At 35.3% G+C, this 17,202-nt stretch overlaps 1 protein-coding gene across 1 annotated transcript; it reads right to left on the reverse strand.

Annotated features, from left to right (window-relative positions):
• Nucleotides 1-15,404: 15,404 nt before the first annotated feature.
• LOC137388088 (octapeptide-repeat protein T2-like) lies at nt 15,405-15,824 on the reverse strand. Its single transcript, XM_068074601.1, has one exon. The coding sequence runs from the start codon at nt 15,822-15,824 to the stop codon at nt 15,405-15,407; it is 420 nt and encodes a 139-aa protein (XP_067930702.1).
• Between the last annotated feature and the right edge of the window lie 1,378 nt (nt 15,825-17,202).

Below are 17,202 nucleotides of genomic sequence, written 5' to 3' on the forward strand. Positions count from 1 at the left end.
TTTTTAGTGACTCATTAGTTGACAGTTGTTCCATTATATTATACTCTTTTTATGTACTCTCTGTATGAGTCACTTAGGTGACTAATCAGTGAGTTGTGTGAAAAAGAACTTGCTTTATGTGACTTCACTATTTTATATAAATTCATATTCAAAATTTTACTTCTGTTTTTGTGGAATTTGCTAATATCTCTCGACAATTGCACCATTATTATGTTATTTCTGTTTTTGTGTGGTTCATCTGCTCTTCACACAGTATATACTTTTATCAGCTATGAACGGCGCCTGTCTTGAAGTATTCTTTCTTTGAAAGTTTGGTATACCTTAAGATCCTGCACATTTTATTAATAAAATTCTGATTTTCACTTGCGCTGCGTGTGTTATATGTATGTATTACTTGTACATAGGTACAAGCAACACAGTGCAACACGAACAAGTTTATCTATTGATAATGACGCATTACCATATATGCAGGAAGCAGATCATCTTAAAAAAATTTGCTGAACAAATTTAGCAAATAACTTTATAACTGATAAAATTTCTGTGACATATGCAATAAACATTGTATAACATGAAATAGTGAAACTAGTAAAATGTTCATCACAATAATCATAATTTTTAATCAACAACTGTCAATATAGTTGCAATAAGTGATTTATTCTACATTAGTTAAAATGCGAAAGTTTTGTCAATACCTCGTCCATGTTAAATAAGCAGGACAACAATAGAAATATTTTTAAGCAAATCAACATCAAGCAGGTTATAGATGGGCTTTGTTTAGACATTAATTAAAACTATAATCTCAAAGAAACATAAATAAAACTTTTAAGTTATTTTTTCCTACATCATTACAAATATTATACGTTTTTTTGGATTAAATTATTTTTTATCAAAATTATTTCGGGTAACTATACTTATAAATTCCATTAACTAATTCTCTGATTAATAGTTCTATTGCTTTAAATAATAAACTCTTTAAATTTGGTATTTAGTTGTTCAATAAGGAAATACAAATGATATGGTGGCACATCTAAAATTTGAGATCGATTTGTGCATAAAAACAACACAAAACTTTAAAAGTCATATGAGCGTGTGTATTTTATTAATAATTGATCTGTATCTTATCAGTGCAGTATTGATACTTGATACAAACAAGAGTTATCTTTCCCTATAGAAAGATAAATTTCAGTAAATGACGTACTCACCTTGCTCTTTTTTATTAGATTTTAGTCCAGAAATTGAATTATTTCTATTATTTCAATTATAGTCACAGCTAGCTATGAAAAATTCACTAATATATTTATTTTTGTTTCGCTCTTTTTCAGAGACAGTCCACTGACAGTTTTTTTCATCTTCACTTCTGGTTTGAAAGTTTGCAGCGCCCTTTCTTTACTCATCAGGCATCTGTCGCACTCAAGCTAGAATGGTTTCAATTTTGTTTAACCATATCTTGATCAGATAAATATTAACTATCTTTTCAATCCAATAACAATCAAAAGGCATGAAATCTAAAAGTATTATAAATGATGACAAGCTGCTTCCTCACGATAAGCAACAGAGTTATCATCTCTTACCTCGATGATGTTTAAACTGATAGAAATTAAAAGAAAGTAAGTGATAATCAGAAAGACAGTTAGGTGGTTTAAACACTCAACAATTCTAGCAGTATCAATGGTCAAAGGTCAACTAATCTAACAGTTAGTTGTTTATCATTGTACATTTTAGCTCCGAATTTGAAGACATCATTGAAAAGGTGTTGAGATAGTCTTTTTGGTAAAATCAATAGAATAAATTGTTTAAAGCATATGTCATCTAATAACCAGCTTGTATGAAAATCACTAAAGGAAAAAATTCAATCAAAAAGCAGATTATTTCAACTGTGTTAACCAGAGCAAATCTATACTAATTGGTTATGTATTCTGTTAATGAGAAAACCCTAAAATATTCAAGTTGGTTTTTTGTGGTAAACATAGTAGTTTTCTCAGCTGGCACAAAAACAACTGGCCAGTCAATAATTTTGAAGTTTTGGGAACACTGTGTCATCAGCAAGTAGTGTTTTAGCTGAGTAAAACTTCTTTCTTGCTCTGAGACTCATTTTAGTGTAGATTTTTTTTAGTTAGATAGCTTAGTGTTTCTCTGACAGTTAATAAATTAGGTGAGAATTTGAAATAATATTACATCAAAGTAAGGAATAAACTTAAACTGCTCATATTAGTAGGTGCAGACAGCACAGTAGATAATAATGGACAATAACTGCTAGTTTTTGAGCTATGGCCAGTCAATGAAAGAATCTATTGAGATGGAAGCAGCATAGTAGATAATAATGGACAATTATAGCTGTGAGTTTCTTTTTATGTCCAGTATAGATGTACAAACAAACAATCAGTGAAGTAACAAACAGGTGAACAGACAAACAATCCATGGGAGCGGTGGATAAATCAATTAACAGATAAACATACAAATAGACTAGCAGAAAACTTACAAAGAGATGGACAAACAAATGAATAAATAGAGGACAAATAAATAAGTGTAAGTTCAACAAATAAATAAACTGAATAAATATACAGATAGGCAGATAAACACTCAGTTTCTGAAGATGAACTGGAAAACAATGAAAGTACATAAAGTTTTCATAGTTTTCATACATAGAGCACATATAGTTTCTAAAACTGTCAGCTAAAGAAACAAACTGTCAGAATAACTATCAGATACATACACAAGGATAGTTTGAGTTATACGCATAGACAGAAAAACAGAATTACAGATGAATATACAGATAAGTAGACAGACACACAGACTGACACAAGTCATTAGCTATTCAAATATACACAGACACTAACAGTTAGAATGCAGAAATCAGATGTGAAAACTGATAAACTCAGAACAGAAATATAGTTAAACCAGAAAGCAAGTATGGATGGTCTGACCAAAAAGATGGAAGATGGATAAAGTTTATGCTTACATAAAAATGACCTTTAAATAACAGCAATAAACAAGGCAGTCTGAATGAAAAATCAAAAAAGGAATGGGTTCAACTATGTTGAACAGGCTGTCACAAGGCTCCCGCTCTCAGATGCTATCCTACTACTGCACCGTGTGGAAGCTTTTGCCTGCTGTGTTTCCACCCTGGGCCAGTTCACTTCTCCTTAAAGCAACCTGGTTACCTAGAATTCCTTCCAAGCAGCCATGTTGACACAGTGCTTAGTGCGGACACCTAATCAACATGGATAGTCCTTGAACAAAGACCATGCCCTCAAGTTGTCCACCAAACCTAGCTTCCAAGTAGTTGGATTACAAGAGTGCACCACCACTCCCAGCTGCTTTGCTCAGCTGTATGAAATTTATTTATGCTTGATCTTCACAATGATTAGCACAAAGATAGATTCAGGATCTGAAATACTCATTAAATTTTTGCAAGTGCAAGGGTAGGCTTGTGGCAGTGATTGTGGGAAGTTGTTGTCAGATTCCGAGTTCAATGCAATTTTCTTGTAAACTTTTTTTCAAGAAATTAAGAGCATTTGCAGAAATCTTAGTTAAAAGCATCAAAGCTTTATCTGAGTTTAGATGCAGTAGTTTGTATTTACAGAGAAACTTGAGAATGCTTATTGAAAATTGAGTAGACAATCGTAAATTTACGATTGATCAGAAATTAAATTTAATCTCAGAGTTAAGCAATGACTGAAGATGGTACCATATAGTTTTTTACCCTCCATCAGTGTTATATACCGATACTTGTAAAAAGGCTTTTAAGTAAAAGTGAGGCTCACCTTATTAGTTGTTACAACCAACTAGTGTTAGAATAATCCTCATATTCTAAACTAAAAATTCCACTGTCATACAGCCCACGACCAAAGTGATAATGGAAAAAAGAAAGGGTACTGATGGTTGTTGAAAAAGTAGTTCTCAGCAGGAATTGACAGAGTATAGTGTAAATGAGACTTGTTTGAAATAGAAATGTTTTAGAAATAGCTTGAAAAGCTTGGATTAATACAATAATAAATCACACCTAATCACACAAAAATCACACCTAATTTACTACTATCTTAAACCTGTTTTACCACGATAAAAAAATATTAATTTTAGCTGTAGGCCTAACCTACTGGAATGTATGTATTTTAACAACAACGATAAGGAAATATGTTTATTATAACCCTGAAATGCAAAAGTAGAAGTAAAATGGCAAATGGTTGTGTTGAATGTAGAATGGTATTGATAGCGATCTTTAACAGAAAGCAAGTATGAGCGTTCACGCGTCTGGAAGATTTCTGCAAACTGCAGCAAAATAAACGCTGTTATAAAAGTGTTATAAAGCTGTAGGCCTAATCTACTGTAATGTATGTAATTCAACAACAATAAGGAAATATGTTTATTATAACTCTGAAATGCAAAATTAAAAGTAAAATGGCAAGCTAATGTGTACTATACACAGTTTGAAAGTTGGTTGCGTTGAATGTAGAATGGTTTTGATAGCGATCTTTAACAAAAAGCATGTATAAGCATTCACGGGTCTGAAACTGCAGCAAAATAAAAAATGTTCTCGTCATAAAGGGGTGCTGTAGTGCCGCCTTAGCTTGTACATAATGTTGTAAAGAATTTCGGCTAACGTTTTAAATAATGAAACCTTCGGTGATTGGACAAAAAAACATAGGCTGATAAACTGTGTACCACAATTTTGTATCTGTAATTCGGTCTACGCCTCAAACGGTCTACATTTATTACAGAAACCTTGGAATAATTTCGATTACAAGTAAACAATGCCATAGACTGGTGAAATCCCTCTCATCTCCCCTCTTTCTCCCCCTCTCTCTCTCCCCCTTTCTCTCTCCTCCTCTCTCTCCCCCTCTCTCCCCCTTTCGCTTCCCTTCTCTCACCTCTTCTCTCTCCCTCTTTCTCCCTCTCTATCTCTCCCTCTCTCTCTTCCTTTCTCTCTCCCGCTTTCTCCCTCTCCCTCTTTCTCTTTCTTTTTCTCTCTCTCTCTCTCTCTCTTTCTCTCCTTTCTCCCCTCTCTCTCTCCCTCTCTCTCTCCTTCTCTCTCCCTCTCATTTCTTATTCTCTCTTTCTCTCCCCCTCTCCCTCACTCTCCGCCCCTCCCTCTTTCTCTCTCTCTCTCTCTCTCTCTCTCTCTCCTCTCTCTCTCTTTCTCTCTCTCTCTCTCTTCTCTCCCCCTCTCCCTCACCTTCCGCCTCTCCCTCTTTCTCCCTCCCTCTCTCTTTTCCTCTCTTTCTCCTTCTCTCTCTCCCTCTCATCTCTTATTCTCTCCATGCACAAAATAAGCCAGAGCAAATTAACTACTGTATATAATGAAGTAAATTATGAAAAAAGAAGTGAATTGAAGGCACAACTCCAACTTGGAGTTGGATATTGTTATTAATTCTTCATCCTTTGTCATAGCCAAGAAAGTTCGTTGGGCCAAGTACTTTGTGTGATACAACCTACCGGCTCAAACAGAAGCGAGCTGAAATCAACTCTTTGTACTTTGCTGAAACCAGCAGGCTATGCTGAAACTGACACTACATGAAATGCAAACAGCTGGACCAATATGGTACGAAATAAATTTTTATGGATAATACATTTACCCTAATCTAGTCTCGGCTTTACCATACTAGTGTAGTAGTACCCATTTAAAAACACTCAACTAATAGGTAAGGGCCTTTAAAAATAAAACGATTTATTTAAGCTTGTGAGTTATGTGTGTTTTAAGACAAAAGCACTAGCTGACTATCATCTATCACTCATAAATGAGCATAATTTAACTTAGCAACAATTGTTTAAATTGTTCAATCACAGACATTGCTGACAATAAAATATGTTTTAATTATGTAGATATTTGTAATGGCAGGCAATAGCTGAGCCCAGGTTAAAGGAGTCAACTGGTCGGCATCTATACTGAGGCCTGAAGGCCGATTCAGCCCCTTTGAACTGCCAGGGATTTAGATAGGTCTCGCCAGACCGGACACCAAAACAACAACAACAAAAAACTAACTTACGACTGAGCCGACAAATGAACCCTAGACTTGTTACCAAGCCGGCTAAGCAAGGACTGACCTGTTACCGACTCGATCTTTTTGGCAGAGGGCAAAGCCTATTGATATGCTTCATATATAGGAGCCGAGTTGAGCCAAGCAAGGCAGAGCACCAAAAAGTCTTATTTAATGCAGTTCATGAGCGTGCGCACTTTTGGCTGTATACAGATATATTTGAGAAACACAAATGTATATATTTGCCTTATATGTATACTCGGGTGATGTGTTTCCTTGTGGGCTAGGTAAAAGTTGCTGCCAGGTATTTAGCGTGGCCTGGGCATGGCTCTCGTTGGGGATTGGGAGAGAGAGCCTGGGACACATAGCGAAAAAAAGGTAAGATAACTTCTGCAAAACTAGCGACATATGTTACATATGACGCTCAGACTGATACTAATGGAAATGTGTCATTAATTTCAGATCTCACGATGTATTAGATGTGGCGCGTTTAAAAACCTATCGTCATGGTCACGGGACTTGATCTAGTAAAAGGTCCTAATGTATGTTTTTGATAGGCTGGGTGGTTACGTAGTACCCCATTTAAAAATAAAATGATAAGAACCATAGGTTACTGTTCTCTTGCGTTTTCACGCTAGCAGTTTCATTTCATATACTGATTAAAAAATGGAGCGATTCAAAATTACTACCAAAGCTAGGCATACTCACACTGAGATCAGAACAGTTTCAAGCTTCACAACATATTATCGCAGGTTTTGACCAGTTTATAGTTCTTCCTACTGGCGTTGGAAAGAGTATTTGCTTTCAGATGGCACCGTTTTGCAGTGGTAGGTCTGAGTTATTCATAATAACTGTCGCGAGTAATCATAATACTCGCGAGTAAAATAAAACTGAAATTACTTTTTACTAGATAAACTTTTCTTTACTAGCAGCTTGCAATTCATTTTTGTTGTTCTATTGCTATACGTTTGCTATGTTTGTATTGTTATTGTGATTTTTTTATTTATTTAATTGATTTAATTTTTTATTATACTTAAATCAAAACATAATCAATTGAATACATGAAATAATATAACTCTCGTGATTGATTTATTATGCAACCAACATTTCATACTTACTAACCAGCGTTTGTTTGCTGCCAATTCAGATTAAAAATAATACGTAATACTCGCGTAGATCATAAATAAGACCGTCACATGATACTCCTTCGGAAATAACGATTGTGATATTAGCGACTGCAGAAGTCGACTTTTAGAGTTGTCTTCCTCGCGTGTTGCTATGTGTCCCAGGCTCTCTCCCAATCCCCCACGAGAGCCATGCCCAGGCTATATTTCACGGCACACCAGCTAATTCCCCTTTTTCAAGCTCAGAAATAATAGCGCATTAGAGTAGAGTGCTATATTAGCATATAACAAGCACAGTCACAGCCAAAGACTACTCTGCCATCTCAAAAAAGTGCCAGCCTTTTATATAATTGGCCTATGAAAATAACAAGTGTTACACAAGTTAGTAGGGTCAATCTCGAAATGGCGAGTACATAAGCTGTGGTAAGACGTTATTGAATGATTTAATAAATGGCTAAATATAGATATGCATACATGACAACTACTACTACGGAAGATCAATAAAATAAATTGGAAGATTTTAAAATGTAGCCGATAATGTCTGTGCCCGACGGCCACCACTCACTCCCCGTTGGAGGTACTGGGAGCCTCCAATCACGGCTCAATGAAGGCTGTAGTAATTTGGCTATGTCCGTGTATCGTTCGCTTCAATGGTCTAAATAGTCATTTCCTGAGTCAACAGTCATTTATCGTCAGGGCTAAGTGTCTCATCATGATCTCCTATATCTCTGGTTGTGTCTCCGGTTTTTCTCTAAAACCGGAGACACATCCTCTAGCACCTATCGATAGCATTATCAGGGGCGGATCTACTGTGATGCATATGGTGCAAATGCACCACCATAAATATGGTAAAAAAATTTTAAAAAAAGATTTAAAATCCATCAAGAACTGAGAAAATTACAATTCATTTCACTGAGAACTTGCTTTGGGAGGAAATGAACAATAACGGCCTAGTAGAGCTCGTTATAACGAACCAGTTTTAATAACATTGACCTGAATTTGTTTAGCTTAAAAACAAATGAGAGTGGTCCCAATAAACATCCCCAATTGAGCCACAACTTTTTGAAAGAAGCACTACAAGCAATTTTAAAAGCAAAATGTCTCAAAAGAAAGGTCAAGAACGAACTTTGGATCATTTTTTTCGACGACAAAACAACAATTCAAAAAAGTATGCCCTAATATGTCTGTTTTATAATAGCATCGTTATGGAGCTAATACTACGAAACAGTTTTTATGGTGGTTTGCAGATATGATGGCTAATTTCTGCACAGCCAAACCAAATAGCTGTTGAGGTTTTGTGATTGATTTTGTCTTGATTTTATTTTATTGCATAAATGTTTGTTAACTTTCTGTTTACACGTAATCTTGATATACATAGTATAAGGAACATTATAAAACACCAATTTAATTAATCATATCTAATGTCAATTTGTACCTCTAAACTTGTTGTTTGCTGCAAATAAATGATTACACTTTTTTTGGGCTCAAACACACCTCTCCTTCATTCTAAGATGCCTAAATTTCAAAAAGTTGCGCTAGCGCGGGGCCAGGTAAAAGGGTTGCCCCGCGCACCCCCTCCCACTCTAGATATACCCTAGGACACTTATATTTCGCTAGTATTTAGTTTCCTGAGTAGCCTACAGAGTAAAATTTTGCAGCAACTTAATTTCGAAGCTCTGATGAGTGCGAAAATATAGTGATGTAAAAATAAATGCAGTGGAACAAACATAATTAGATTCCTCAGGTTCAGTTCAACGATAAAAAAGTTTCAATTTGCGACTAGATTGTAATTGTGAATCGCAGGTAGAATGGTGTGGGCAAGGTCGATAATGCAGTTTGATCGCTCGCTGCCATATGTTTCTTGGATTATCAACAGGCCTGTATTCCCTGGGGCGGCTGGCCGGCTGAGCAGCCCCAACTTTTTGGGAATTTTTCACGGCTAAGTACAGTCAAACTCGGATACCTCGCCCTCGGATAAAATGTAACATTTCATCTCAAACACAAGGTTAACTCGAATGGATTTGTTTGGTCGATTCCAACGCAATGATAAATTGCTTCAGATAACTCGACTTCAAAATCATTTATTCGAAAAGTTATTTGCCCGACGGCCATGAACACGGTTTTTATCGCTGTAGAATATCACTTCATTCCAAGCCATAGAGACAAACATCAACTTTTAGTAGTTCTTAGGCATCATTATTATCATCATCAGTGGCAAAATATTCTTGTTAACGACTTTTATAAAGGTTTGCAAAAGATCAAGTTTTACCAAACACCCGCTTTGCCATGTCCCATCGAAAGCGTAAAAACCTCCGAATAAACTAATAAAATCCGCAAAATTGATCTTTGTTAAAACGTTTAAAAGAAAAATATGTCTTTTTTCTGAGCGTTTTAACTGCGGTCAAGTTTTGCCTATTTTAATTTAAAAACGTCTAGTCATTCACATCACCTAAAACAAAACAAATCCCAAAAAATATAAAAATGTTGATACTTTCCGATAAAAATTTTTAAAACTTCACACGAGAGGCCTGGCTGAGGCCCTACATGAGAGAAACCTGTTGGGGGCTTACACCGCCCCCCCCCCCCTCCACACCCTAAATGTTCATAACTAGTCACCTAACATTAGCCGCCCCAACTTGTAACCAGTGAATACAGGACTATCAATGAACAAAGCTATTTAATTTCGCATTTTCTCTCGTTCGTTATGATTGTTTAGTTTCGCACATGAAATTTTCGCGAAAGGATGACTCCGCGAAAATGCGAAAGTTAGATGAGGCGAATACATAAGTGTCCCAGGGTATTACACAAATTTTGCACCACACACTTTTTTTCCTAGATCCGCCCCTGATTATGCATGTCTTTCACACACAGTCTGGCTGGGCGACCTCGTAATATAGTAGTAAGTCTCCTGGGTAGCCGAGAAGTTGTCCTCTTCCGTAGCCTAATATGGCCCACTCTGACCGTCTTTTTTTTAAGTTGCTAAAGACTGGGAGACATTATCATTAAATAAAGCAAATAAATCGACCAATAGCGTGTCCCGCTAACAAATAGACCAAGTGCCATCTATCCATTGCCTACACACTAGCGTGTCCCGCTAACAAATAGACCAAGTGCCATCTATCCATTGCCTACACAACTATTACTCAATGCAAAGTCATATCTGAAATATATCATTGTAAATCATAGCATATATTTTTGCAAATTTTCTTTTGCCTCTCAAAACATTTGTATATCATTTTATTTGCGTGTCAGGGTATTACTGTACTATCAAACTTTTCATAGTGATTTTTATTATGCTTTCACATTGTACCTTTTGAACTACTATAATAGCTAAATGTTTTACAAGTTCTCTATGGTCCTTTATAACCAATAGAGTGTTGCAGGAAGCTAACCAAAGACGAATCTACAAAAGAAAGTTGTAGGCCATAGCATGACTATACATCTGACTGTACAGAAAACAGAAGGACTTGATGGTAATAAAAGTGCACCATCTTCATTTCGTGAGGCTGCTATCAGCCTAAATCACTGGTTTTAGGTTTGCAGGTTTTCACTATTAAATAAGAGCTCCACAAAGTAAATTTTTTTTAAATCACAGACAATCAAATATTATTTTCATTCTCAATAATTATTAGTTAATGCATATAAATGACAAAATGCTATATTAAGAGGCTATCCTACACAAACTACGTTACTGGCACAAGAATGTAGTTGTCCGCTGTTATTAGAACATACTATCTATGATTATATAATTATTAATATTCTAATTACATTATTATATGTATTGTATTGTATTAACTAGTATATTATCTAATTATGTAGGTTGATATAATTATATTATTGTATACATCATGCAATTTTTGCATTGTTTTACAGTAAGCTACCCGAAAACAAATGCATCGGTTCACAAATTAACAGCGACAATCTTGGAAAATGTTATATTTTCATACAGTCAAAGTTGAGATCAAACAAGAATGCTTTGAGTACAATGAACAAGCCTCTTAATTGCACATTGTAGGCATTTAAGCTACACCATCATAATACAAGATAATCATATACATATATGAGGTCATTGAATTTAACCATAAATACATCTGCAGTGTTTAGTCTGTAGTTGATAAGTTCAGCAAGAAATAGTCTGCCTACTTCTCTTTTAAGCTTCCTGTTTAGAATGTCTCGTTGTAAAAGACTTTGAGCAGACAACAACTATAAAAAGCTGATCGTAAAAGACAAAAAACTTATGATAACATATTTTATAGCATATAACATATGTTGACATATAACATATAACATATTTTGACTATAACATATGTTATAGTCAAAATGTGTGCTAGGAGAAATCAGCAGATATTTTGCATATTAATTTTATTTTAGGCAGTTGTAAGGTGCAAAATAGACGTTTAAGCTATGAAGTTGGTTCAAAAAAGACTAAGAGACTTGCTTAAAGATTCTTTTTAAAGCTCCTCTCGCGTTAAGGAAATATATTCAACCATATTTTCCTAACCTCCATAACAAGTTCATTTCACAGATCATACCTTACCGTAAAACTCTTCCTACAACCGACAGTTAGTCAGTTGCCTCGTCTATCTTGTCTTTAGCAGTTACTTTTTCTGACACTCTACCAAAGGCATTCATGTAGACATACTTTTTTACATAGTCTAAGTTGTTACAACTCTTGTAAGTTTACAGAAAGAGCTAACCACCTGCTCACCAACTAATGCTGATCAACCTAATAAATACCTAAATTACCTCCTGCAATAGCACTTGTAAAATATTGTGTTAATGAATAATCATTCTTTTTGTTTTTTTTTTTACTTTTGAGCAAAGGCAAGATTTAAAGACCTGTTTTTGCTGCAAGCCATCAATTTACGGAGAACACTCTCTGGAGGCACAAATACCTTCATCAAATTCAGTCTGTTTCATTAGTAAAGATACAAGTTTTTTTCAAGTCACCTACAAATTCTAAAAGTAAAGAAAATGCTTTGTACATCAAACAAACGAACAACAATAAGCAATTGGATTAGGAATACAGTAGACACTTCTACAACGTAAGTAATCCGTTCCAGGAACATTTACGTTATAAGAACAATAACACGCATGTAAGTTGCCTAATTAGTTCCAAGATCTATTCAAACTTATCTTTTGGCCATACAAAAACAATAAAACTAGAGTTAACTTTTAAATTTGTTAGCTGTATTGGAACTGTAATAATATTAGTGTGCACCGACAACTTGTCTTCTTTTTTTGATCAATTTCACTGGTTTTATAGACTATTATTGCCTTAATTTTACAATAAGTGGCTCAGAAATGCAAATATTTGGTGACCATTTACAATTTGCTCATTTTTCTACGCAACAAGTCTACTCCGGAAAGTAAAAATAATAACAAATATTTTATGTCTACAAAAAAGCAAAACAAAAATACATTTTACAACTAAAAAAGCAGTGTCTACCTGTCATCTATCTGTATCCAGGGGTCAAGATTAGAATAAAACATAACTTTTGGCAATACTCTCAACCATAGATATAGTAGGTATGCCCTAAGGGATAACCCTAGGTATGCGAATAATCAAAATACGTGAGGCCTATAAATAGCATGATGCACCGTGATGGTAATGCGTAGATCTATGAATTCCTATTGACTTAACACTACAAACTGCACAATTTTTCCTTAGTTTGTGCATCTAAGACTGCATATTTTATTGAAAATATATAAAACTTATATAATGTCTTTGGATGAGAAAGGCAAGAATCTTACACACATGGTAATGGATAATACCAATGATTTAGAAGCTTCTATATCATTGATAATACAAAGAGTGACCAAATAGAAATTAAACTAATAACAAACTAATGAATCAAATAAGATTTAGAAGCAGTTGAGCTGGACCACTGTATTAAACACCCGTTAGACATGACTGAAAGTAACTAGGCGAGATAGTCTTTGTCTAAGGCTGTTTGAACTAGTTCCTGTTTTGAAGCGCCATAGTGTATTCTGATTTTTGAATACACTACCGTGTATTCGAAAATCAGAATCCATTTTGAGTAGATTGGTGCATGCCACCAATCTACTCAAAACTGTAGTAAATCGCGATTTACTATAGTTTTGAGTAGATTGGTGGCATGCACTGTGCATGTGAAACATTGATTGAGGTTATGTAATAAAACATATGTTATTGTCTATGATGTTACTTGTTTAAAAACTCTCTGTGTGATACCATAGCTCTTCATGTGTGAACATAAGCCCTTTTCTGCAACAATACATATTCGACCTATCAATGGGTATGGCGTCACCAATCCTTCTATGTTTTAACTGAGATTAGGGTTATGTCATCACTAATTCTACTTCCCACTACTTCTACATCGGTCAAGAACTTGATACAGTCATCACATTTGAGCTAGAAAAAATTTCTCATCGCTGAACTCCTCATCTTCACCTTTTTCAGCTTTTGTCTCTACTTTCCTCTTTCTAGCCAAAAAATGTAGCAGGGGTTGGCCAGTTTTTTCAGCCCTGCTCACATCCAGATCAATACAGTTAGCATTGAGACTTGGTGTGATATCTGCTTTTATGAGCAGTGCTCAAGTGCAGATCTAAAGCACTGCACGTTGCGGAAAAGATATTGACTAATGTCATGTACAAATTTAGCTGCTCACTCAAAACCAATGCTGAAGGTTTTCCTATTATTTTTCCACTAGCAGCTTTCGGCTTGGTGTCTTTAATTGGCATAGATAGCTTATGATATTGTTGAGAACTTCTTGTTTTGAGTTGAAGTTCTGTCTTGTTAAGGGCAATTCAGGATATACCAGGGGTGTTTTAGTCTCCTCTGATGACATTTCACTAAGAATTTGGTCTTAATGTTACGTTTATGACTTAGAAACTAGTATGACAAGCATGCTTTCACTACTAAACTCGTTGCTCAATTGAAAGCTCTGATGCTGTGATGCACATCACTGCAACGTAACGCCATGAAAACAACAGCCAATTATATGCCTCACTTTTGCTCCATTGTAATGATAGCTACTCGCCAGTCAAGGATTTACTATAACTATGCTCCCAACTCATGACATTCAGATAGGTAGACTGACGCCGTAATACCTCCACCAGTAGATAGCTTTTAGGTATTTATTAATAATTGCGCTGCTGCTTACAATGTACATTTATTCTGTTTTGGCAACATGTCTAAAAATTTATCACGACGAACTACAATGTCATGGAAGTTGTACATATAATAGATACATCGCTATATGTAGATCTTTTTTTCTCACAAGTGCATCGAGATATGCTAATATTCAAATCGAATTTGAGAAGTTGCTCTTATTTGACACTTACATTTAATGGAATTTTTTACATAGTAAGAAGAAAAAACTTTTCATAATTTTTTTACATTTTTTGGAATTTATGTTTTAGGAGACATATGTTATAGGAGACATACGTTATAGGAGACATACGTTATAGGAGACATACGTTATAGGAGACATATTTTATAAAAGCATCTACTGTATATTGTATAATGACAAATTTTAACTCAAATATTTTACCTGAAACATTGATATCGAGTTTCTTGTTATATGATATTTTCTCAACCTTTTTTCTCTTTTCTTCTCATTTCTCTCTCTTTTTTCTTCTTGTTTTCTTTTCTTTCCCATATTTTATGTCTTCCTTCCTACTTTATGTCTTCCTTCCTACTCTATGTCTCCCTCCCTACTTTATGTCTTCCTTCCTATTTTATGTCTTCCTCCCTACTTTATGTCTCCCTTCCTACTTTATGTCTCCCTTCCTATTTTATGTCTTCCTTCCTACTTTATGTCTTCCTTCCTACTTTATGTCTCCCTTCCTACTTTATGGCTTCCTTCCTACTTTATGTCTCCCTTCCTACTTTATGTCTTCCTTCCTACTCTATGTCTCCCTTCCTACTTTATGTCTTCCTTCCTACTTTATGTCTTCCTTCCTATTTTATGTCTTCCTCCCTACTTTATGTCTCCCTTCCTACTTTATGTCTCCCTTCCTATTTTATGTCTTCCTTCCTACTTTATGTCTTCCTTCCTACTTTATGTCTTCCTTCCTACTTTATGCCTTCCTTCCTACTTTATGTCTTCTTTCCTACTTTATGTCTTCCTTCCTACTTTATGTCTTCCTTCCTACTTTATGTCTTCCTTCCTACTTTATGTCTTCCTACTCTATGTCTTCCTTCCTACTTTATGTCTTCCTTCCTACTTTATGTCTTCCTTTCTACTTTATGTTCTCTATTTATCCCTGGTCGTTTATACTCTTTTCTCTTTTCGATTTCTCTCTTTCTTTATCCTTTTGTCTACTTTCCTTTTATTTCTAGTACGTTCAATCTCTCCTTTATATTTCGTGCTACTTTTCTCTTTTTTGCTATGCTACATTCTTTTTTCTTTATTTTCCTCTTTCCCTCCCTTCCTCTTTCTCCCTTCCTCTCTCCCTCCCTTCTTCTTTCCCTCCCTTCCTCTTTCCCTCCCTTCCTCTCTCTCTCCCTTCCTCTTTCCCTCCCTTCCTCTCTCTCCCTTCTTCTCTCCCTCCCTTCTTCTTTCCCTCCCTTCCTCTCTCCCTCTCCCTCTCTTTCCCTCTTTTCTTCTCTCTCTGTCTCCTTCGCTTCCTCTCTCCCTCTCTCTCCCCCTCCTTCTTCCTCTCCTCTCTGTCTCTCTCTCTCTCTCTTTTCCTCTCCCTCTTTTCCTCTCTCTCCCTGTCTCTCCAAGAGTGAGATCATATTTTCTGTTCTACTCACAAGTAAGCTAATGATACCAAATATACTTTTTTGCAATGATTTGGGTTACATATGAGGAATATAATTTTTCTGTTATGGTACTTAATGGAAAAGAGCTAAACAGCCTTGAGTCTGCTATTTGCTATATCATCACCTCCTTTGACTTCATGAAATATATCTATCTAGATAAAAACTCAATCTGCCAAAAAGCTTAATATCAGAGAGGAGAGGGTCCTATGTTCTAGAACTTAAATAAATGTTTTTTGTATGGTAGCCATCAAGCTATGCACATTTTTAATGTGTCACATGGATTTTTATGTAGAAATAAGCGATTATTGCCCTTAAATTCAAAACTGCACCCGGCAAGCTCCTTCATCTATTTATTTTGCTGCAGATGAAATACTGCTCAATGTACTAGCATTAAGTTCCAAGTTGCATAGAATTTCTTTGAGATTTAATAAAGGTTTTTAACCCTCATCGCTACACAATTTTCATGATTACAATTATGCATGAACGCTTCATTACAACAATTATCTTTAACTCATGCAAAAGCAGTTTCTAATCAGATAGATTGCGGCACATGTCTGAGGAAAACAAAAGTTCTAATTGTCCAAATTGAGCCGGGCAATTTTGCCCTGAAGCTTACTTAATGCTTTTTATATTAAGTAAGCTTCAGGTAACACACGGAGCTCAGTCAGGCCACTCTAACTACTCTTTCCTTATGTGGGAATATTTTAACGTCATCACGGTTGTAATAGTAAATATGATACAGCAATTCCAGAGGTTGGATTAGTACAAGTAATAAAGTGCTAGACTACCAAGTTGAAAGTCATGAGTTTGGGTACCACATAGCAGATTTTTATAAAGCCCTTCAACTACAGCCAATAGCATTTTCTTTGCGCGACGATTTCAAGCAGGAATAGAAGATGGTCAGTGTTTTATAAACAGATTTAAAAATCTAATTTTATGACAAAGTTATATGTTTTTGCAACATTTCTGCTTAAAAATAAAAGCTGTAAAGTCCCTAGACACTGTTACTCAATTTGGCATAACTTTATGTAGACTTCATAAACTCAGCAAAGTTTGCCCATAAAAATAGAAACTCAAGAGTGCCTAGACACTGTTACTTCATTTGGAAAAACACAGCAAATCTATTTTTCAAATTTCAGTGTTGTTATGCATAAATTGTATGCACAAAAAAGTAAGTAATACTTATTACGATTTTAATTGTCTAGACATTTGTCATACTGTAGCCTGACTAGAAATAAAAAATTAAGCAAAAGAGACGAGGTTAATTGAATGTAAAAAGGATGATAATGTGTTGTTGATGACTCTCACTGAAATGACATGTTTTTGGACAAAATTCAGTCTCATGTGTTCG

This window comes from Watersipora subatra, chromosome 2 (genome assembly GCF_963576615.1).
Source record: "Watersipora subatra chromosome 2, tzWatSuba1.1, whole genome shotgun sequence".
NCBI lineage: Eukaryota > Metazoa > Bryozoa > Gymnolaemata > Cheilostomatida > Watersiporidae > Watersipora > Watersipora subatra.

What these genes read in the sequence shown, in the direction of transcription:
- LOC137388088 (XM_068074601.1), bottom strand. Translation starts at nt 15,824, where the DNA reads ATGATCTCACTCTTGGAGAGACAGGGAGAGAGAGGAAAAGAGGGAGAG.